This window comes from Vanessa cardui, chromosome 5 (assembly GCF_905220365.1).
Source record: "Vanessa cardui chromosome 5, ilVanCard2.1, whole genome shotgun sequence".
Taxonomy (NCBI): Eukaryota; Metazoa; Arthropoda; class Insecta; order Lepidoptera; family Nymphalidae; genus Vanessa; species Vanessa cardui.
The window spans coordinates 15,370,112-15,394,452 of record NC_061127.1 but is presented as its reverse complement, the minus strand read 5'-3'; the positions used below and the strand labels follow the sequence as shown (position 1 = coordinate 15,394,452).

The window sequence follows — 24,341 nt, the reverse complement described above, 5'->3', positions numbered from 1 at the left end:
TACCAATCATTTAAAAATCTAAATTTTCTAGAGTGGAACTGGCAGGAAACTCAGTAGTTTCTCTTTAAAAAAATGTATTAATCATAATTACTAAATTATTGATAGCAAAGAGGTTTAAACACTATAAATATAAAACAACAGATTTGCTGTATATTCCAAAAAATATATTGACATTATGGTTCAAGCAGGCTGTCTGGACTCTTTTCACATATGAATGGGGCGGTGGATTGGCACCAGTAATCATCCAATTTGCCGGTACGAAACATTGCACCGCAGTACTGACCACTAGAGTTGTCAGGTTGCCCTTGAGCCCAGTCCGCGTAACCCTCTTCCTCGATCGTCGATCCTAGAAGAATAAACGTGTAATAATCACTACATATGGCCGAGATGACCCAGTGGGTAGAACACGTGCATCTTAACCGATGATTGCGGGTTCAAACCCAGGCAAGCACCGCTGTTTTATGTGCTTAATTTGTCTTTATAATTCATCTCGTGCTTTGCGGTGAAGGAAAACATCGTGAGGAAACCTGCATGTGACAAATTTATAGAAATTCTGCCACATGTGTATTCCACCAACCGGCATTGGAACAGTGTGGTGGAATATGTTCCAAGCCCTCTCCTCAAAAAGGGAGAGGAGGCCTTTAGCCCAGCAGTGGGAAATTTACAGGCTGTTACTTTACTTTTTACTTTTTTTTAATCACTACATATTATAAAATTTATTGGTGGTAGGGCTTTGTGCTAGTCCGTCTGGGTAGGTACCACCCATACAAATAACAGTACTCAGTATTGTTGTGTTCCGGTTTGAAGGGTGAGTGAGCCAGTGTAACTACAGGCACAAGGGACATAACATCTTAGTGCCCAAGGCTGGTGGCACATTGACGATGTAAGGAATAGTTAATATTTCTTACAGCGTCATTGCCTATGGGTGATGGTGACTACTTGCCATCAGGTGAGCCATATGCTCGTCCGCCAGCCTATAACATAAAAAAAAACAAAGCCCGCCGCATCTGTCTGTATGTTTGCGAAAAATTCCAAAATTTTTTTCAAGGTTTTCATTAACAGACAGGGAGATTCATAAGGATGGTTTAGGTATATCATTTAGTTTGTTGAGATAGAACGATAATTGTTAATCATGTTGAAAAAAAACAACAAAAAAGAAATATAAATAAAAGGTAAAAATATAAAAAAAAAGTCCATCGTGCGAAGCCGGAACGGGCCAATAGTTTTTTTAAATATTTTTCCCTTTTTAAATAATATGTTCACCTGATAAATGTATATTTTTGTTCATAGTACATGTTTTTTTAAAATAGAAGACTCACAATGGTGATACTGATTCGAAAATAGAGCCTGATTATATGTGGTCATAAATATTAATCCATCAATCCATCATTAGAAATAGACGACCTCCGTGGTCGTCACTCTGAGGTCCCGGGTTCGATAGTTAATAGATAAGTTTTCTATGTTGTCTTGGGTCTGGGTGTGTGTGGTACCGTCGTTACTTCTGATTTCCATAACACAAGTGCTTCAGCTGCTTACATTGAGAACAGAGTAATGTATGGGATGCTGTCTCATATTTATTTATTTATTATTTCGTGAATGTACCCCTAACCTTGGAATCTAAGGTCTAAGAAAAGTCCCTTCTAGATTTAGTGTCTGGCTGAAACATGTCATGAGTGGATGGATCTTTTCCTTTATTCAAATCAAGTACGCGGATGACACAAGCTTATTTTACTTTGGTGATAACATTAAAAATATAATTGACGTAGCTCAACGTGATTTAAATGTTATTAGCGAATGGTTTCTGTCTAACTTATTAACTATTAATACCAAAAAGACATCATATATGATCTTCGCGCCTAAAAATAAAAATATACAAATTCATGACCAACTAACAATTTTTAACGAACCTATAAATAAAACTAATCATGAAAAATATTTAGGTCTTATAATGGATAGCAAGTTAACCTGGCAGTACCATATTGATCATCTTAAAAATAAAATATCCCCTTTGATAGGAGCACTACGTAAAATTTCCTTATGTATACCTAATAAAGTTCGTCCTATTATTTATAATTCTTTAGTAAAACCTCATATAGAATATCTTATTGAAATATGGGGAACTGCTGCGAAGTCTAACGTAAAGCCATTACAAATTTTACAAAATAAAGTTATTAAAGTTCTTTACAAATATGATTATATGACGCCATCCGCTGAATTATACAAAAAAACAAAATTTCTTAATTTAAATCAATTATACACTTTGAAAACCTGCATGTTGATTAGAAAAATAATAACAAATAAAACACATTCACAATTACACTTTCATAAAAAAACACATACATACCACACTAGGAAACGTAATAAACTAGAACTTCCAAAAACCAGAACCAACTATGGAAAGAAAAACATTTTATTTGAAGGAGTTCAAATTTATAATAAATTATCAGATTTAATCATTAATAGCAAGAGTTTTCCTATATTCAAAAAACGTGTAATGGAATATGTGCAAAATAATTTATAAGCTAATGTAACCCCTACCTTAACATTTTTGTGTACTATAACTACCCGCAACATTTTACCTCAGTGTATACAATTCATAAGGCAGACTTTTAAATGTACCCTCAGGAAAAATAATTGTAATTTCTTTATGCACTTACATTTTGATTCGTCATCATCGGATTAAATTTAATGTAAAGCTATCATGTGTTTTGAATGTAGTTTAACCAATAAGAATTGATAAGAAATACAGTCGTCACTCCTTGCCGCAATGAACACGTAGTTATCGCAAATAATTATATTTAGGGCCTCCTCCAATTACCAACTCCTCTTTTATCATTTATCGTATCGTTAAGGAGTATGAAGAAGTTTAGATACGAATATAAGGAAAGGAACGAAGCCTTTGTAGGATGTTTCGGGACAAACAGTAACAAAAAATAGTAGATCAGTGTCAAGTATCAGTCATTAGTGTCAAGTAAATATTCACATCTGGTTATAGGCCTACTCCTTATGGGAAAGATTTTCGTAGATTATTCCACAACGATATTCCAATGGGGATTGACATGAAATATCATCTGACCTTTGTCAAGGAAACTATCCTTCATCACCGATTGCAGCAACAATTGATTAAGGCATAAAAGATAACCCCTAAATGGTGCTTAAGAGTCGAGATGGCCCAGCGGTTAGAACGCGTGCATCTTAACTGATGATAGCGGGTTAAAACCCAAGCAAGCACCGCTGATTCATGTGCTTAATTTGTCTTTATAATTCATCTCGTACTCGGCGGTGAAGGAAAACATCGCGAGGAAACCTGCATGTGACAAATTTCATAGAAATTCTGCCACATGTGTATTCCACCAAACCGCATTTGAACAGCGTGGTGGAATATGTTCCAAACCTTCTCCTCAAAGGCAGAGGAGGCCTTTAGCCCAACAATGGGAATTTACAGGCTGTTGTTGTTATTGTTGTTGTTGTAAATGGTGCTTACCATGAATGGTCCTCCAGACGCCATGTTCGTTCCAATCATGCATGCCGATAATTATTACATCCTTGTTGGTGCCGGGACGGATTTTTGGATAATTCGCGTCATATATCTTTTTGAGGAGAAGTGCCTCCTGTGGACTGTTGACCACCGACAGATAACTTCCCTCGGCCGCGCAGGTCATAAAAGCACGTTTCCAGGATTTACCTACTGGATGGAATTTGTAGCAGTTTCCAGTTAAACTTTCCATCTTATATTCTGTAAAGAAAATTTCCTTTAACTTTTTTTTTTAAACATCTTTGTACCTAATTCATATTTAAATGTGTACATCCGTCGTTATATAATTCATGTCTGATATTGTTTAAGGATTATAAGGTCAATTTAAATTCAAATATTTTTGGAGATTATCCATATTGTAGTATATACGTTTTTTTTATGCACAGTTACAGTTAAAATTTTTATTATTCTTAAAATCAAACCTTTGTCGACGGTCCCACATGACGTCATAATTATATCCTTCGTGTTTTTCTTAAAACACATGTATGGAAATATTTCCGAGCAGTTCACGTCAGCTATCGTTCCATTGGTTAAAACAATGCAGTCTTCGTTGTTATTGAAATTATCTGGCTCACCAGGCGCCCACTTCACTGGCATCCTAGGCAAAGGTACACCTGCAATATCAACAATTTGATTCATTTCTTGCTATACTTAATTTCTAGCCGCTGTAAGAATGTGTCTTAGGGAGGTAGAAGAATTTTTAATTTTTTTTTTTAATTTTCTTTTCTTTTCTCTTCCAATGATTTATAGATTAAAAACTATATTGTCAAAGAGATATAATATTGGAAGGCAGACAGGCAAATATGCCACTTGCCACAGGTGGTAAGTGTTTCCCACCGTCCATATATATTAACCTTGTAAGAAATACTAACAATTTCCCATATGCCAATGCCGCCAGTCTTTGCCACGGAGACATTATATATATTTTATTAATGGGTGGTACTTACCCAGACAGGTACGAGTACACACAAAGTCCTATCACTAAGTAAAATTATTATGAGCAATATGTAAAAACGTTTTTGACTTTACCAGAGTTGGATAATCATTTCTCAGAAATTCTCGGCTCTGACAAAGTTCCACCTTATTTACATTTCGTGCTCAGTGTCACTAGACATCAGGAACGCATACTCGTATGTAAATGTCTAAGCGAAAATTCTTATCAACGGAACGTTTGATGCGTACCTTCAACGGAAAAGTAATCTCCATGTGAGAATAAGGCATTTATTCCGGTGTAGTAGGCGCAGTCGTTCGTTTTCTTGGCTTCCCAATATGAATCCATAGCGACTTTCATTTGATAGTTTATCGGGGACGCCAAAATTGAACCTGAAATTTTAAAAGTATTTTTTTTTATGGTATAGGTTGGCGGACCAGCATATAGACCACCTGATGGTAAGTGGTCACCATCACCCATAGACAATGAAGGTGTAAGAAATATTAACTATTCCTTACATCGTCAATGTGCCACCAACCTTGCCCTACCACCAAGTGTATTAAGATACAATTTTTGTCAGCGTCTTCGCTCGCGTTTATATAGTGGGTCATCAGGTGTACTGCGAAAAGCATCCATGGAGTTCCAACTGCTGGGCTCAGTCCTCCTCTGCCCTTGAGAAGAAGTTTTGGAACATATTCCACCACGCTGTTCCAATGCGGGTTGGTGGAATACACATGTGGCAGAATTTCTATGAAATTTGTCACATGCAGGTTTCTTCACGATGTTTTCCTTCACCGCTGAGGACGAGATGAATTATAAAGACAAATTAAGCACATGAATCAGCGGTGCTTGCCTGGGTTTGAATCCGCAAGCATTGGTTAAGATGCACGCGTTCCAACAGCTGGGCCATCTCGACTCTAAATAAGAATACCTGATTTTAAATAGTATATTCTTGAACGAAATCTTTGCCAATAAACGCAAGTTTGTTTTTCTTGTGTCGCATTTGAAATGGATATCCCAAAGACTTAGGGTTGACAAAAACGACACATGACATTTATGACACAAGGGGATTTTACAAGATTTCAGAAGCTATTCAAGTGATAAATTTGATAGGAGACAACGTTTTGTATAGTAAAATAATATCATTTTTCAAACACTCAAATCCAAGATGTAAATTAAAGTAAAGTAGCCGTAAATTTCCTACTGCTGGACTAAGACCTCCTGTTGAAGAGCGGGTTTGGAACGTATTCCACCACGCTGTTCCAATGCGGGTCGGTGGAAGGCACATGTCGCAGAATTGCGATGAAATTAGACACATGCAGGTTTCATCACGATGTTTTCCTTCACCGCCGAGCACGAGATGAATTTTAAACACAATTAAGCACATATATATAGTGGTGCTTGCTTGGGTTTGAACCCGAAATCATCGGTTAAGATGCACACGTTCTAACCACTGGGCCATCTCAGCTCCAAATCCAGGACGTGTTGGGTATTATTTGTATACATGTTTTATATTGTAACCCTGTTTCTTTATTCTATATTTATTTTCCAATTATATTTTAAAAAAACAAATTTCTTTTTTCTTGTAAAATTTCATGTTATATCTAGTAATATTCAATAAAGATAAAAATCTTATAAACAATTCAACCAAAAGTTGTTTGTAATAAGATTTCTATTCATTCCTATTTCTAAAAAGGCGGGGTCCAATTTGGTATGATAAAATTTTCTGAAACTATAATTTGACTGATTTACTTTGACTCAATACACTACCATTAAAAATCAATATAAAAATAAACTTTATTCAAGTAGGCTTTTACTAGAACTTTTGAATCATCATTTTACAATTAAGTGAAGCTACCACCGGTTCGGAAAGTAGATAAATAAATATTTTTGTAAAATCATCACAATAACTCGTTGTGTTTACTTGAGCGTACAACTGAGCTCTGTTTCGTAATTCTAGACCATTTCTAGAGATCACTGATACTATATCCGTGTTTCAAGTAATAGCTCACTTACCGTACAATAAGCAAGAAAACAAATTACTACCATAAATAAAGGACGAGAATCTTCAACATCGGGATCCTCGGTTATTTCTTTGTTAGTTGCGGGGGAAAATAGTGTATAGATTTTTATCTTGCTAGAAATGATAAATATGTATAGCTTGACAAAACTTAGATGTAGCATTGGCAATTTCAATAAAACCGATTACTGCTGATTTATAAAACCAATAGAAATAGCTCCCTATCGCGCCATTCGACGCTATTCGTCGCTATAGATTCCCGCGTCAGTTCAACCAAAGAGTGCAAGTGCATGCAAATCGACGTGTCAGATTGACGAATATATTAGATCATATGATATTACAAGTTATTACGATAGCCGAGAAGTTATTTGGAAGGCGGCTATCATGGTATGGGCATGTAATGCGGAGGAATGAGGAACATATTGTGAGGAAGGCCTTGAGGATGTCTGTGGATGGATATAGAGGTAGAGGACGACCAAGGAAACGATGGGTGGATTGTGTGAAAGACGATATATACGATGATGATATAACGTTTGTGAATAGATCATATTAATATAATAAATAATTATTGATTGATAATTTGGGATAGCGTATTTCATTTGGATGTGATCGGTTTTACGAATTTTGCTGATGCTACATCTAAGTTGTGTCGTACCGTAGTAACTTCGAAATTTATAACAGTACCTTCAAGATCGCATCTGAGCCAAGCATCGTGCCAGGTGGCAGGTATTAAATGGAGTTTGAACCATCCATCAGCATATTCACTGTAGTCGTAGTCGAAACGAAACTGTTTGCCCGCTGAAATTTATAAAGTTATATCGTTTCTCATCATTTGATACTCTTGTATAGTATATATAGTCTAATCTCAGATACGATAAATGTTCTTTTTTTTATGGCATAGGTTGGCGGACGAGCATATGGGCCTTTTGCTTTTGCCATTTGCCTTTAGTTACACTGGTTCACTCACCCTTCAAACCGGAACACAACAATATTCCATTTTGTTGTTTATGCCAACTTACGTATATAAGTATAAAGCCTTTTTGGGCTTCAATAAGAACACACCTGTACCAGAATTTCAATGAAATTAGACACATTAGGATTTTCACTGTATTTTCCTTCACCACTAAGCACGAGATGTATTACACACTCAAATTAGGCACATGAATGTTCAGTGATATTTGGCTGGGTTTTCAACCTGTGGTCATCGGTTAAGATGCACACGTTCTATCTAATGGACCGTCTCTAAATAGATATAATAATAATAGCTAAATTTGGCGGCCTTAATGATATATGCTTATGTCTCCTAGCAGTTTGGAGGAGTAACAGATGGATTCATAAGGATATGTAAGTTATACAAGATACGACCTCGTCGAACTTGATACGAGATCAATGCTTGGATAAATACGGATGTGCCGCCTCCGTAGCTCCTCATTTTAACCCGAATAAATTAATGAATAAATATTGGACAACATCACCTACATTACTCTTATCCCAATGTAAAAATGTAAAGCACTTGTGTTATAGAAAAACAGAAGTAACGATGATATCACAAACGATCAGACCCAAGAAAACAACGAAAACTAATAAATTTTCTGCATAGATTCGGCTGGGAATCGAATCCGGGACATCGGAGTGGCGTACTCATGAAAACCGACACAACTCGACCGTGAAGGTCGTCAATAATGAAAAATAATGAAAAAAAAACTCACCAACGCTACAAGCGAAGATTATTAATAAAGTAAATAAATATTTTTGTAAAATCATCACAATAACTCGATGTGTTTACTTGAGCGTACAACTGAGCTCTGTTTCGTAAATCTCATATATCATAAACGTTTGATAACCTCTTCATTATCTGTCAAACTAATATAATAAGAAAATTATTAAGTCCGCTTGGGATTCCCAGACACACACAAATATAAAATCTGATCAATCTGTTATTTTACTGTTATTACAAAACAAAATGCTGTGTCTCCTTCTTTCGAATACAAAATCAATGATAATAAAAATAGAGAATAATTTACTAACATCTTACTTTACAAGATTTGCGGCGTATACGAAGTCAATGATTAATATTTCTTATAGTGGTGACCACTTACCATCAGGTGGACCATATGCCCGTCTTTAAAATGTAAAAAAAAAGATGCTGGCGTAAATATATATTATTGTTGGGTTGTTATTGTTAGACGAACTCTGTCAGAATAATAACCTATCAAAGTCTTTGCATATTTACTGGGTAAACATTTATATTACTAACTTTATCTAATTACATAAATCGACGCGCGACGAATACTTTTTATATAACGAAGAAAACAATAAAATTAATACTAATTAAAATAATGAAGTATTAACCGACTATTATAATATTGATTGCATGTGTGATAACAGTTATTTTCATGGCAAGCAATTAATATATATATAATTAATATTTATGTATGTTAGCTGTAACCTAAAATATATGTGATTATAATGTTGTCTTAAATTTTCGCGATTACACATTGAATTATTACTATTATTTATACTATTATTACTCGCTAAAGAACACACAACGTGATTATGATCATCATTATCACCCTCAGTCCGTTTACTTACGGATAACTCTAATGTCTACAACTTAACGAAGCGTACTTTAGAAACTAACTTTAGTTTGCTACATAAAGTAAAGTAAAGTAACAGCCTGTAAATTTCCCACCGCTGGGCTAATGGCCTCCTCTTTCATTAAGGAGAGGGCTTGGAACATATTCCACCACGCTGTTCCAATGCAGGTTGGTGGAATGCACATGTGGCAGAATTTAAAAGAAATTAGACACATGCAGGTTTCCTCACGATGTTTTCCTTCACCGCCGAACACGAGATGAATTATAAACCCAAATTAAGCACATATATATAGTGGTGTTTGTCTGGGTTTCAACCCGAAATCATCGCTTAAGATGCAAGAGTTCTAACCACTAGGCCATCTCGGCGGTTTGCTACATACTGTTAAGATATTACGAATAAAAACGCATCATAGGACTTTACTATGTAAAAAACAAAGTCGCTTACCTTTGTCTGTCTCTATGTATGCTTAGATCTTTAAAATTACACAACGGATTTTGATGCGATTTTTATAGATAACAGATAGATTGATTCAAGATGATGATTTATACGTATAATACATGCACAATATAGTGGAGAAACACTGATATTTTTCCTCCTTGACTCTCTTTAGTAAAATGAAATTAAAAAACTTAGACTACTTGTTGGTAGGGCTTTGTGCAAGCCCGTCTGGGTAGGTACCACCCACTCATCAGTTATTCTACCGCTAAATAGCAATACTCAGTATTGTTGTGTTCCGGTCTGAAGGGTGAGTGAGCCAGTGTAACTACAGGCACAAGGGACATAACATCTTAGTTCCCAAGGTTAGTGGCACATTGACTATGTAAGGAATACTTAATATTCCGTACAGCGTCATTGTCTATGGGCGATGGTGACCAATTATCAGGTGGCCCATATGCTCGTCCGCCAACCTAAACCATAAAAAAAATTCTTAAAAGTCTATCTATGATTGTATAACGTAGTTACAATTATTGTTATAGTTGGAGCCGGCATTGCACCAATACAATGTAAAACAAGTTAATTTATAACCAAAATAAATATTTGGATATTATTACTAAGAGGCAGCTCTTGATAAAAAATTCGAGGAAGACTGACTAGTGCTTCGCGGGGATCGGGGGACATTCCGATGCCATGTATCTCTTATACGCAAGTCACAGTAAACATTGCTTAATATTGGAAACATCGACAGGAACCTTTTCTCAATTTGTCTGCCACATAACAAAGACCCTTGTCAAAATACAGCAGTTAATACTTTCAGTGAATTGTCATTTTAGAACTTGCAAGACAAAAATTGTGAAATAAATACTTATTTAGTGTTTAAAATGAGGTCAATGGGCGATTTTGATGCGATACTAATTCAATTATAATAATAGCTTATCTTTAAGTTTGAAACATGTATCGGGGAAATACCTTAATTGCGCAAGCGTCAAGTTATAATATAGAACTAGGGTATCGATTATAATGTAAATATATGTCATATAGAGTATGATGAAATTACTAGTGATTATAACAATAAAACTACATGGATTTTATTTTAATTACACTTGATTTTACTTGGTGATATTATTGTGTTTGTTTCGTTCGGCCAATTGCTCTAATTGTTATATGAACTGGGTACTAACAGGCTGGATTTATCCAGATATATGTATATCGACAGTAAAAAAAAGATTGATTTTGATTGATTGTTAATATTCACTTTATTGTGCCTTCGTTTTAATATTGAAAAAAGTTAGCTATTTAGTACATTCACACGGTGTTCATTGGTATAGATCAGATCTGTATTGTATTTACCGGTTCTTTTCCGAACCGGTAGTACTGTTTCATTTGACAATCAATAAGTAAGTGCATTTTATATTGAATAAAGTAACTTGAGTTTGAGTTGAGTTTGTATTCTGCCCTACATTTTGTTTTTAATTTAGTTTAACGACATTCACGGGCTCACAGTTTCCCGTGACTTTTTTTTACATTCAACTTTAATACATTCGGCGTTTTAAATTTTATATTTTTACTGAAAATCAGCAGATCTTCGCTGGACTTCAAGCTAGTCGTCTTCTTGGAAGATGAAACTCACACTGACTTTCTCTTATTTTTTTTATCATGATAATTATATAATACACCCATTATATTATAATACACCTATAATATTATATATGACGACCTCCATGGTCGAGTGGTGTATACACCGGTTTTCATGGGTACGCCACTCTGAGGTCCCGGGTTCGATTCCCGGCCGAGTCGATGTAGATTACCATTAGTTTTCTATGTTGTCTTGGGTCTGGGTGTTTGTGGTACCGTCGTTACTTCTGATTTCCATAACACAAGTGCTTCAGCTACTTACATTGGGATCAGAGTAATGTATGTGATGTTGTCTCATATATTTATTTATTTATAAATAGAGCCATAAATTGGTTATTAATAAATAATTTTAAATAAATATTATCCGTTATTACATTTCCATAATCTTCATATTGTTCACCGGGTCTGGGCGAGGACTATTTTTTTTAAATATGTATGTACGTATAGTCCATTCCAATGACAAAAGGAAACATTCAAAACATACCGTATTTTTCAATATCACAAGTGTTTTGTTGATAATTCCACTATAAGATTAACTACAAACAGTTCTTGATTAATATATCTTCATTTGTAATACAACAATATTTCACTAAACTACATAGATCCACTTTAATTTCACTTCCAAAGTAACGAAAACAGTTTTGTCGACATTCAAGACGCCATTTCTCGATGACGAACATTAAAAATAGGGGCCTCAACTAGGCATGTCGCTAAACGAATGTAGACGAATGAATTTATACAGATAAAAAATATATTATTTTAGTTTTAAAATTCATTATAGATATATTTTTTAAATATATTTATTTAATTGGTTGTAATATATAATATGAATTATTTATTAGAAACGTAAAAAGTTACCTAATGATAGATAAAAAAGTTATTTTTATACAGTAAGGTTTTTACATAAAAATAATATTTTTACCAAAAATGTTAAAAGAATTATTTTACTTAAAAATAATCTCTTATCTCGAAATGTAGATCAGTTTTGTTCATAGCAATTTTATAGTTTTGAAAATAATACAATGTTAAGAAAGACATTCGTCTCTCATCTTTCGTATCATGTGCACGGATGCATCTTCGGAATTCTCTGAAGTTTTTTATTACGACCTGACTTTGTTTAAACGAAAAATTACTTTTAAAATCAAAAAAAATATATCGTTCTTTAGCATTAATTACCCATTCATTCAATTATTTTCACCTCACTAGTCGAACGCAAATGACATATCAATTCAAGGTCAAAGTTGTTTATTTACCTTTTCTCCTCTTCCCATTGGAATAGACTATATATGTATTGGTGCAACTACACGAATTAGGGGTTTAACGTTTTAGTTTCCATGGTTTGCAGCGCATTGGTGATATACGACGATGTCTATGGTCACCACTTACCATCCGATGGTCCATTTGGCAGTCCACCTTCCAATGTTATAATAAGCGAACCGAAATAAACAATCAAATATCAGACCAACTACTACCAAGTAGGAAACTTTATACTAGTTAACCTTTTATAATACATTTTTTTAAACCAAAGCCACAATTTTATTGATAAACAGAACTCGTTTCGTTAAATGAATATAATATCCGTAAATAATATTACGAATAAACAGTATGTTTTCCTTGTGCGGCCCCGAGTGTGCGACCGCGCGCCACCCAAGCTAGCTTTCGACACTAGTGTGAGCAACATGGCATTAAAACCGTGCACAATTTTTGTAATCATAACACTATTTAACAAATTATCTGGTAAGAGATTTGATAATATAATTTTGTAGTACTTAGTTGTTCGATTTGCATGTTAAATATCAAACACGTATTATTTCTGGCTTTTAATTAACTTAAATTATCGTTATATTGTTCGTAAGAAAATGTTTCGAAGAAAATGAATAGTGACACAATACCTATGTACTAAATAAAAAAAAAATAACTCGATTTTTTATACTAAGTACTCTACTTAAGTTATTTGAACTACGTTGACTCATACTAATATTAATTATGTTTGTGTGTAGTTTAATTCTTTGTATCTCTAAGGAGTAAACTGATTTAATGATAACAATGAGTGCGGTCGGACTTACTTTTATTAATATCTAGAAAATATCTACTATGTATGTATGTGTTTGTTTAATTCTACAACTTTGAATGTTAATATAAAAATAAAAATATACAATAAGTTAATCAAAGATTAGATTTTAATTACTTAATAAGGAAAAGAACTGTAGAATTATTTAATGGTGACCAGAAAAACCCTAGCTTTGGCTAGTTTACGCTTAAGTTTAGTTTTTTTTGACATAAGTTTATATTTTTAATTTTATTATTTCCAGAGAGTAAACATTTCCGGTTTGATTACAATTATCACGAGGAGGCCGGGGGATGGTTGAAGCTTCACCGAATACCAGCGACCTGGCACGACGCCTGGCTTCGGTGTCACCTAGAAGGTAAACTAGAATCCATTCTATTTAATGTTACCCTCTTGTTTAATTCGAGTATCAAACTCGACATATAGCGCAAACGTCAATGTACAAACATAGGAGTATAGGACGACACAACCTACTTACTTACTTTCATAATACGTCGAATCTGATACTACTGAATGAAAATATTTTAAGCGCTTGACATATTGTATGTAAAACAATTTCCTGAATCGCGATTACATTTGGTTCACGTCGATGTACATATATACCGTAAATTGTCGCTATGATATCGACAATTCATTCATATAAGTCCTTCTTCAATGTAGAAAAAGTTCTTTAGTCTATGATGTCTTGGGTGTTTGTGGTACCGTCGTTACTTCTGATTTTCCATAACACAAGTGGTCTTGCTACTTACATTAGGATCAGGGTAATTTATGTGACGTGGACCAATATTTACGTATTAATATTATTTAATTATACCGACATTGTCCTTTACTCGCCTTTTTTCATTCATTTTACACACACTTAGAAAAAAGGTAAACTGCGATAGGTTTTAATTAATTTGTTTTTAAACAGGTGCAATATTGGCTTCTCCGATTAATGTGTTCGTAGAGACTGCCATTAAGAATGAGATGGTGAAAAGTCGCGTCACTTGGAATGGAATTTTCTCTGGATTTCATGCAACTTTCTCTAAGGGAGATTTCTTCTCCGTCGATGGTATGTCATTTTTTTATTTAGCTCTATAGCATATGGCAAGATCGCTATGATACAAATATGACTATAATTAAAAAAAATGAGTTGACACGATTTGGTTAATCGACATTAGTTTGACAAAAATCCAAATAAATATTTTTGGCCAAATTTTTTGTATCAATTAAATTCAAAATCTGCACATACAGCTCATTCTGTATCAATTTAGTAGCTGATAAATCCGTGTAAAAACGGCTTGAGATATTTTTAAGTCAAAAATAAAGACAAAAAAAGACTCTGTATATATATTGTTTTTGAAATACCTATTACCTACCATTTCGAAATTACATATAACGTTAAGCTTCAAGATATCTCTAATAGAATCATTGAAGTACAGATCCCAAGAAAACTTAAGCAGCAAAGATAAGACGTTTTCATCTATATTCTAACGAGAATGCTGATAGCACGCCACCATTACGCGGGGTCATAATTTGCACAGTTAGATATCGTCAGTGTAAAAGAAGAAAAGCTGAAATACAAAATCACACTTGGGAAATGAAGTTTAAAGTTTTCCCAAACCTCATTTCCCAAAAGTAGCATTTGACTCTATGCTCAGTATTTGGAGCCGAGATGGTTAGACCACGTGCATCTTAACCGATGATTGCGGGTTCAAACCAGGCAAGCACTGCTGAATATTCATGTGCTTAATTTGTATTTATAATTCATCTCGTGCTCGTGAAGGAAAACATCGTGAGGAAACCTGCATGTGTCTAATTTCAAAAAAATTCTGTCACATGTCCATTGCACCAACCAGCATTGGAACAGCGTGTTGGCATATGTTCCAAACCTTCTCCTCAAAAGGAGAGAAGGCCTTGGCCAATCAGTGGGAAATTTACAGGCTATTGTTGTTGTTGTTGCTGAGTATTTACAGTTAAGTCCTTAATGTTAATAATTCTTAAGTAATCTTTTCTTTTTTTACTCGTAGGTGTTCCATTAAATAGAATTTCAATAGAGTGGATGCCTACAGAACCTGATAATAAAAATAACGATGAGGACTGTATACTCTTTGCTGTCAATGGGACTATAGCTGACGTCAACTGCAATGAACTTCACCCTTACATGTGCTATAAGAAGAAATCTAAAAATATGATCGTTAATGGTTGTGGTACTGTGGATAAAGGTCAGTGCTTTTATGATTAAAAAAAATGTAAATGTTTTTTTAATGACTTAGTTACTTGGTTATAGGGCTTTGTGCAAGCCTGCCTGGATAGGTACCACCCACTCATCAGATATTCTACCGCTCAACAATAGTACGCAGTATTGTTGTGTTCTGGTTTGAAGGGTGAGTGAGCCAGTGTAACTACAGGCACAAGGAACATAACATCTTAGTTCCCAAGGTTGGTGGCGCCTTGTGGCTGTACGGAATAGTTAATATTTCTTACAGCGTCATTGTCTATAGGTGATGGTGACCACTTACCATCAGGTGTCCCATAAGCTCGTCCGCCAACCTATACCATAAAAAAAAGAAAAGTTAACGGTTCTGAGAAAGTTAAAATTCTGCCCAATCTATTGTTCATTTTTTTAGATCAAAGCGCAAATACTTTACCAAATTTTTTTAAAATGATACCCTATAAATATAAATTTCTATAAATTTCATAGGAGTTAATAATCAGACATAATGGTTTACAATTATGGGTTAATAATATTTAGAAAACGATGTGGATAATAAATGGGTTTGAACTTCATTTACCGAGTCAGCTACTGCAAAATCAGTCAATGAAAAGTAAACATTGCATAATTCGAACGTAGCGTAGAGTATCATGCTAATCATACCAATAATTAATAGAAAATATGACCTTTTATTGTCAAAGTTTAGGAGTATTTTTTAAGTAAATGCATGTAGAGGTTTATTAACATTAACGTATAAATAGTCAGCTTTACTTTAAATCCATGTGATATATAATTAATTACATATATACCTATATTGTTTGTTTTTCGTCACAAAAAGACACTTATGATAGAAGCAAGCTTTCCGAAATGTTTTTATACGTGCAATGCAAGCGAGGTCTAATACGCCTCGTATGTGTCTCCCTTCCGGTGCGCCTAAGAGCTTTTTATCGTGCAGAGACCGTAACATGTATTTAATAATACATCGTAGGAAAATTATAAATATATTTATGTTATTCATATTGAAAACTGAATGCTATGGTGTACCTACTTGCTATATGCTCTTCAACCTCTTAACTAACTGAACTGAAATAATTGCATATTTAACATATTTTTAGAGTCCTCCTAGGTAAAATGAAATGAAAAATTTTAGACCACTTAAAAGTCGATTTATGATTATATAATGTAGTTACAGTTATTGTTATATTTGGAATCGGTGTCTGGAGGTGTAAGTCGATATACATATATACCTCGTGAACATGATATTCGTAGATAATGTCGAAATATCGAGCTCCACCGAATAAAAATAAAAAAAAATTGTAAATATCTCGAAATCAATAACTTTCATATGTATATCGTTTTTTTTAGAATACTCACTAGACCCGAATACAGGAAGTTGTTACAAATTTCATCGCATTGCGAGGAACTGGACGAGGGCCTTTATGACGTGTGCAGCCGAGGGAGGCCACCTCGCCGTCATCAATAGCGAGACCGAGGCTAATGTGTTGAGAGAGATGTTTGCTAAGCATCCTCAGGATTCAATACGCTCCAACCTGCCGGGTATCATGCGGGAGTTAATACACGTCGGCTTTCACGATTGGAACGAAAGAGGCATATGGACTACGATTCACGGTAAGCTCTTTAATTTTCAACCGACTTCCAAAAGGAGGAGGTTATCAATTCGTCTGTATTTTTATTTTTTTTTTTTTTTTTTTTTTTTTTTATGTTTGTTACCTCATAACTTTTCACTGGGTGGACCGATTTTGATAATTTTTTTTTTGTTTGAAAGGTAGTGCTTCCCGTGGGGTCCCATTTTTTTTATTTTTTTTTCCGATGATGGTATCCATGTGAAAACGACATAAGTCTTAAATTTGCGTTATGTATATGCGCGACAAATAGGTGAATAACTGAAAATCACGTTAACCAATTTTGATAATTCTTTTTTTATTATAAAATATATACTTCAAGGGTAATTTGGTGAAAGTTTGGTAAGGTTCTGAGCACAGGATCCATGACAAAGTGACGGAACGGAAGGGAACGGAACAATTCTGAGGAGCACGTTAGCGATACTCGGTCGAATCTTTTATTTATAGGTTACTTGGATATTTGAGTCACCTTCCGTAATGTGGTTATGTTTATGTAATTATCATAGTCGAATATTATAATCAACTAGCTACCCACCCCGGCTTCGCACGGGTGCAATACTGATACTAAATATACTACAGAATTTGTTTATATACGACATCACATCGCAAACTTCTAAAATTATCAGTGTTTCTTTACTATGTTGTTCATGTATTATATACACAAACCTTCCCCTTGAATCACACTATCTTTTAAAAAAAACCGTATCAAAATCCGTTGCGTAGATTTAAAGATATAGGGACAGAGAAAGCGACTTTGTTTTATATTATGTAGTGATGGAACTCCTATACGGCTCGTAGTTAGGGTGCGATATGGGGCAGAATTTCTTACTATCTTTAATCAAATTTTGTGTATGTGATGTGATGTCATATGATGTACGAAATATAGTTGGTCTTTTTCAAAGTTTTTTTGCTGAGTTCGATTACAGCTCTTTCGAGGGATCCTTGTAGTTCACGCCGCGTGACGTATTAAATCCGTATTTTCGAAAGTCTATTTTTGCTTTATTCGCAAGTTTCCTTTGAAATTGTCCTCGAAGTAGTTTCTGACTCATATATAAACGGAACGCTTAATCTATCCATATTAAAAAAAATTAGTTAGTCAACATCAGCTTCACTTAAAATCAAAAAATAAATAAAATTTTAACAAAAAGAAAAACCGACTTCAAACAAAACACTAATTTAAAATAAATGAATATGCACGAAAAAGTAATAAAAATAATTGCGTATTCAACATATTTTTTGGAGTCTTCCTAAGTTAAATGAAATGAAAAATATTAGACTACTTAAAAGTCGATTAACGATTATATCATGTAGTTATAATTATTGTTATATTTGGAGTCGGTGTCAGCCAATAAAACCCTACAGTATATCTATCAAAAAACAATACGACAATACTTTGACAAATATGTTTTTTACAAATTACCTTTTACACAATAATATACTGGATCAATCAAGGGGCTCGTATTGCTTCTTTCTTTTGATTGTTGGGGCAAGGGCACCGTGGCTGACACCGGCTCCAAATATACCAATAACTATAACTACATGATATAATCGTTAATCGACTTTTAAGTAGTCTAATATTTTTCATTTCATTTAACTTAGGAAGACTCCAAAAAATATGTTGAATACGCAATTATTTTTATTACTTTTTCGTGCATATTCATTTATTTTAAATTAGTGTTTTGTTTGAAGTCGGTTTTTCTTTTTGTTAAAATTTTATTTATTGTATATTAATAATTCGTAGATGGAAAATGAAAGGCCCCTGATGGTAAGTAAGATGCTTCATCTTGATTGAAATGAAATCCTCGACCTTGGAAACACTGGAACACTTTATATATTTTACGTGTTCGTCTGCCGTGGTCTATACCTTTCGTGTAATGGAGGGAGAAGGGTTTTTTAACAGTTATAAATCACAAATCACAATTAATTTTATAGCAATAATTTTGTATTACAACTAGCTTATATACAGCGGCTGACATAAATTATGATAGTGTTCATCTTACATTACATTACATTAACAGCCTGTAAATTTCCCACTGCTGAGCTAAGCCCTCTTCTCCCTTTGAGAAGGCTTGAAGCATATTCCACCACGTTGCTCCAGTGCGGGTTGGTGGATAGACATGTTGCAGAATCACGTTGAAATTAGACACATGTAGGTTTCCTAACGATGTTTTCCTTCACCGCCGACCCCGAGATGAATTATAAGCACAAATTCAGAGTACATCTTAATCATATTCATTTCATATTAATAGCATAAAAGATACAAAATGAGGAAAATATCTCTGTGAGCATTCAAAGATTGAAAATGTTACATATTTAATTATATAAAGTAACTAATCATGAGAAAAAATATTCTTCAAGATATTTATAATATTAAGATAACTTTTAAGTGAAATTAAATTTCAATGTATATACAAATATACACATAGTATGTTTGTACGTACGTTTTTTGGAGACTTCCGTAATATTGTCGGCATAGTTTATGGAGCATGAGATGTCGGTTTGTCTTTATTGAATTGTGGGGGTGGTATCCACTCGAACGGGCTTGCACAAAGCTCCGGGTAGATAATATTGTCTCATATTTGTATATTGAATTTAACCGATTCCGCATTCTTCATGCATTGTATTCAATTTAGTAATACATCAAAGACATTTCCTACTTGAAGCGAATTCGGAACTCTTTACGGAGTTTCATGCATTGCAATTTATAGCAATCATTTATGTATAGGTTGGATTTATAGTGATTTCAAACATTACATTAGAACATTTTAAGGAGATTTTATATTTACTTAATTTTTTAATTTTTTTAGCTGATAAATCTTTAATATATGAGGCATATTAATTTAAGCATTATAATAGCTGTTTGTAATCGTAATTTTGTATTTATTAATGTTTAGATTAACACTTATATATGACAACAACAACAGCCTGTAAATTTCCCACTGCTGAGCTAAGGCCTCTTCTCGCTTTGAAGAGGTTTGGAACATATTCCATTCTTTTGTATGAACATTTACCTTAATACCAATTTTGTATCTTGATACCTATTGATTGAACCAGGAAAAGTATGCTTCCGTGTATAAGCCTCTACAAATCACATGCAAATAAATCTTGAACTCCAATATAGGATATCGCCTACTTTTTATGACTAGTTAATAACAAATTATTAATAAGCCATTTATTCAAACAAAATGCAAAAGATTATATCATTTGAGTCAATATTTGTATAATTGTATCTGTACTTAAGTCATTTCAATTGTAAAACACAGATGTTCACGTTTTTGTTTCAGGAACTCCTCTCATGGAAGCCGGCTTCGATCTCTGGGCTGAAAACCAACCAGACAATGCGTCCCCTGGCGAATATTGCGGGGCTATGTTCCGTAACGGTCGCTTGGACGATGTCTGGTGTCACGAAAGAGGACCATTCATCTGCGAAAAATCACCAGAAAGTTTGCTAGCTGATACTGATGATTAGTCATTTATTTTTAGATTAATTAGGAAAATATGTTAACAATGTCTATTAGGAAAATAAAAGTGTATTTTAAAATTGTAATCTAATGTATATACTTGTATAGAACGTTGCACTATTACTATTGAATCTAGCTACACTAAGAATGTACTATATTCTATATATTTTCTTACATTTTTGCTTATAACATTTTAAATTTTAAGTTTATGGTAAAAAGTCAAATAGATATATTTGAAGCTACCACAATTTTCTAGAAATTGTGTCCGCACAAGTTTTCCCTACAATTAATAGTTTTGGAGATATAGTTAAAAATGTGTTTCCACCCCTTTTTTTCAAGATAGCCGGTGGAGAACAAGGGCGCCAACTCCACAAATTTGTGGTTAAGGTGGTATTGACCGCCCTACATGGCCCAATTAAATCGCTCCTCTAGGAAATGTTTAGTTTGGCCTTAAAATAGTAACATTTTAATGGACTACTATTTTATTCGTAGGGTTCTTAGCTACATAATACAAGTCACGATACATGGTGACATGTCAAATACAATCCAAATAGCCAAACATATTAAACTTCGCTTTTTCCGCGTGACTTGCGTGAGTAAGCGAGACAGAAATACATGATGTGAAGTTGTCTGTTTCGAGTGACTTGACACATAATTGACAGTTTAGGGAGCAACTTCAATATGTATTTGGGATGTCACCGTATTCTTCCTTTATAAAAACTAGTGGGACGCCCGCGAAACTTCGCGTTTTTCGAAAGATTTTTTAGGTATTACCAAACCTATGGCAAGTTTTGTTTCGATTTCATTTCATTGTAAGCTGATAGATAAAATCAAAATAAACTTTATTTAAGTAGTTATAAGCACTTTTGAATCGTCATTTTACAATCAAGTGAAGCAACCACCGCTTCGGAAAGTAGATTCTACCGAGAAGAATCGGCAAGAATCTATATTATATATATAATCTAATTTATATAAATCTATATACATATATAATTTTTTTTAAATTAATAATAAAACCTTTTGAGCTGATGAATTTTTAATGTCAAATGCATTAGTTCTCTATAACTGGCCAGTAACTTTTTTCTCCACTCTTTATTTAATTATTTATTAAATTCAATAAATTACAATCAAGAAGCCTCTTTAATGTTGTGCACATCTACTGCTACTGCTCTTCAAACTGAGAGCATAAGTGATATTTTACGTGCAGCTATCGTCCCATAATCACTGGGCCAAATATCTGCTTACGCTATTAAAAGTTATTGCAAGTACATTTGGCGCCAAAATGATGAAACCTCTTTTGAATTACATTTAGAATATCAAATTTAAAAACACTAGTACAGTTAGAATGTTTTCATATTTTTTTTATTAAACAGCCGTAGTTAGCGCTCTCTAACTGGCCAATATTTTATCGCTCTCTAAAATGACTTTTTTGTTAAATCGTAACAATTTAGTAAATTGCAATATAACATCAGATTTATTCTAGTAATTTTTCCTCGTCCTTTGTCCTGTGACAGTTTTTTTTTAATTTTGAAATTTTTCCACATTACTCTGTAACGTTTTTACGATTTATGCTTATTGGTTACTTTATATGACAGTTCAATTTCGATACTGGGACTGAGATTGAATACATGCAGATTTTTAAATATCTCAAATAAAATTGAAACCGGAATGGCGGATTTAATATTAATTTCGTTCGAAAATTAAACTGTAATTTGTTTTGTGAGAAATAACTATAACGACCGTCAAATGTACCACCTGATGGTCAGTAGTCACCACCACTAATTAGCGCCTTGTTTGCTTTACTTGCCACCCACCTTACCTGAGATGTTACGTCTATTGTGCCTGTAGTTGCACTGGCTCACTTACCCTTCAGAACGGTACTCCACTATTAAGTGTGACTGTTTGACGGTAGAATATATAATGAGTGGTTGTTACCTTCCGCTAGTACCGTAATAATATTTAATCTATTTTCCTTAGATGGAATTACAATTTAAAACTAAAATAGTAACTGTGTTTTATTTTATTTTTATTTGGACAACCAACTGTAAATATAATATCACATGAAAAATAAATTACATTTCAAAATTATCAAGGTAAAAGTTCTACTATTCACAGGTAGTCTCAATGTGCTTATTATTGAAAATATAAATTAAACTTTATTTAAGCTAAAATTATATAATAGAAAATAAAAACATACATTAAAATATACTCGATTAAAAATAAAATTGAGCACAAATGGAATTCTTTACTTTTTGATTGAATAGAGGGCGACTATCATGACATATGTCTAAATCATTTACGTTCATACTGATCGTGATGTATAACGTGTTAAGGACAGTTCCTTTGATGAACATTTTTTTATATGTAACTGTAAAAACTCGAGCCGAAATGCCCATTGGTTAGAACGCGTGCATCTTAACCGATGATTGCGGTTTCAAACCCAGGCAAGCACTGAATATGCATGTGCTTAATATGTGTTTATAATTCATCTCGTACTGGCTGGTAAAGGAATACATCGTGAGGAAACCTGCCTGTGTCTAATTTTGTAGAAATTCTGCCACATGTGTATTCTTCCAATTCGCATTGGAACAGCGTTGCGGAATATGTTCCAAACTTTTTCCCAAAGGCAGAGGAGGCCATAGCCCAGCAGTGGGAAAATTACAGGCTGTTGTTGTTGTTTTATTGCTCTAAAAACTTCTAAAGAGGTAATTTCACCACGTAAGTGGCTGCATTTAACAGTTCCACAGAAACATCTCTATATTTAGTTTATTGGCGTGACGCGTGAATTTTACCGCCCTTGTGATATTTCAAATTTGATAGCGGTAAATAAAATGCTCGTATAATATCCTTGATATCAATTTTAGAGTGCAAGCAGGTTGCAATTTATTATGGCGATATTGCGTTCTGCGTTTCATACGAATATCAAAGGCACGTACCGATGAAATTAAATTACGCTGGAGTCACCAGACATAAGTAGCTTTATGAGAAAATTTTCCACTCGAAATTGAAGGAAATATTAAGTATTCCCTGAGTAGGGGCGGTTCAGTGGTTAGAACACGTAAGTGTTTCGCGACGATAGTTTCAAATCCTCATGAAGACATCGTGGAACAACTTAGATGTACCGAGTATAGGTTTTACAACCTCTATGATCGAATAGTGCGTATGCCGGTTGTTTATGGGTACGCCACTCCGAGGTCCCGGGTTGGATTCTCGGCCAAGTCCATGTAGAAAATATTCATTAGTTGTCCATGTTGTCTTGGGTCTGGTTGTTTGTGGCACCGTCGTTTCTTCTAATTTTCCATGACACAAGTGCTTTAGCTACTTACATTGGGATCAGAGTAATGTATGTAATAAACTAATATATATGTTGTCCAATATTTATATATAAAAAAGGAGTATTTTTTTAAATAAATTAAATGATTCATTAAATTTTTAGTGTATTTATTTGTGTTTAGTTTAAAGACAATTACAATATTCCATAAATTGAGGTTTGACAGATACCGTCGTTTCTTCTGAATTTTTAGCTACTTACATTGGGATCAGAGTTATGTATGTTATATTGTCCAATAAATATGTCACATGTGTACGCTCTAACCTACATAGTGGCAGCGTGGTTATATAAGTTCCAAAAACTTTCCTTAAAAAAAAGGATCCCTGAGCCAGTGGTCAATTCACAGACAGTTACTACAACGTAAGTATTGTATGATGCTGACGTGATACAGTAGTAACGTGTGTAACGTTACCGAAGTTCAAATCCGGGCAAGCTTTAATGAGTTTGAGATTTGATTTGTTTTTAAAATTTATTGGCAACCTGGCTC

The 24,341-nt window shown here is 34.0% G+C and overlaps 2 protein-coding genes across 2 annotated transcripts; one reads left to right on the top strand and one right to left on the bottom strand.

Moving 5' to 3' along the window:
* Positions 1-128: 128 nt before the first annotated feature.
* On the bottom strand, positions 129-8,351 carry LOC124530086 (macrophage mannose receptor 1-like). Its single transcript, XM_047104080.1, has 6 exons — positions 8,196-8,351; positions 7,171-7,284; positions 4,718-4,858; positions 3,958-4,149; positions 3,485-3,736; positions 129-346 (listed from the first exon to the last, which is right to left on the bottom strand). The coding sequence occupies exons 1-6, from the start codon at positions 8,248-8,250 to the stop codon at positions 174-176; spliced, it is 927 nt and encodes a 308-aa protein (XP_046960036.1). The 5' UTR covers positions 8,251-8,351; the 3' UTR covers positions 129-173.
* Positions 8,352-12,622: 4,271 nt separating this feature from the next.
* On the top strand, positions 12,623-21,339 carry LOC124529876 (C-type mannose receptor 2-like). The gene is made up of 6 exons (XM_047103810.1): positions 12,623-12,894; positions 13,470-13,583; positions 14,136-14,276; positions 15,235-15,429; positions 16,785-17,048; positions 20,347-21,339. Exons 1-6 carry the CDS (start codon positions 12,723-12,725, stop codon positions 20,529-20,531), a joined length of 1,071 nt encoding a protein of 356 aa, XP_046959766.1. The 5' UTR covers positions 12,623-12,722; the 3' UTR covers positions 20,532-21,339.
* The last annotated feature ends 3,002 nt before the right edge of the window (positions 21,340-24,341 follow it).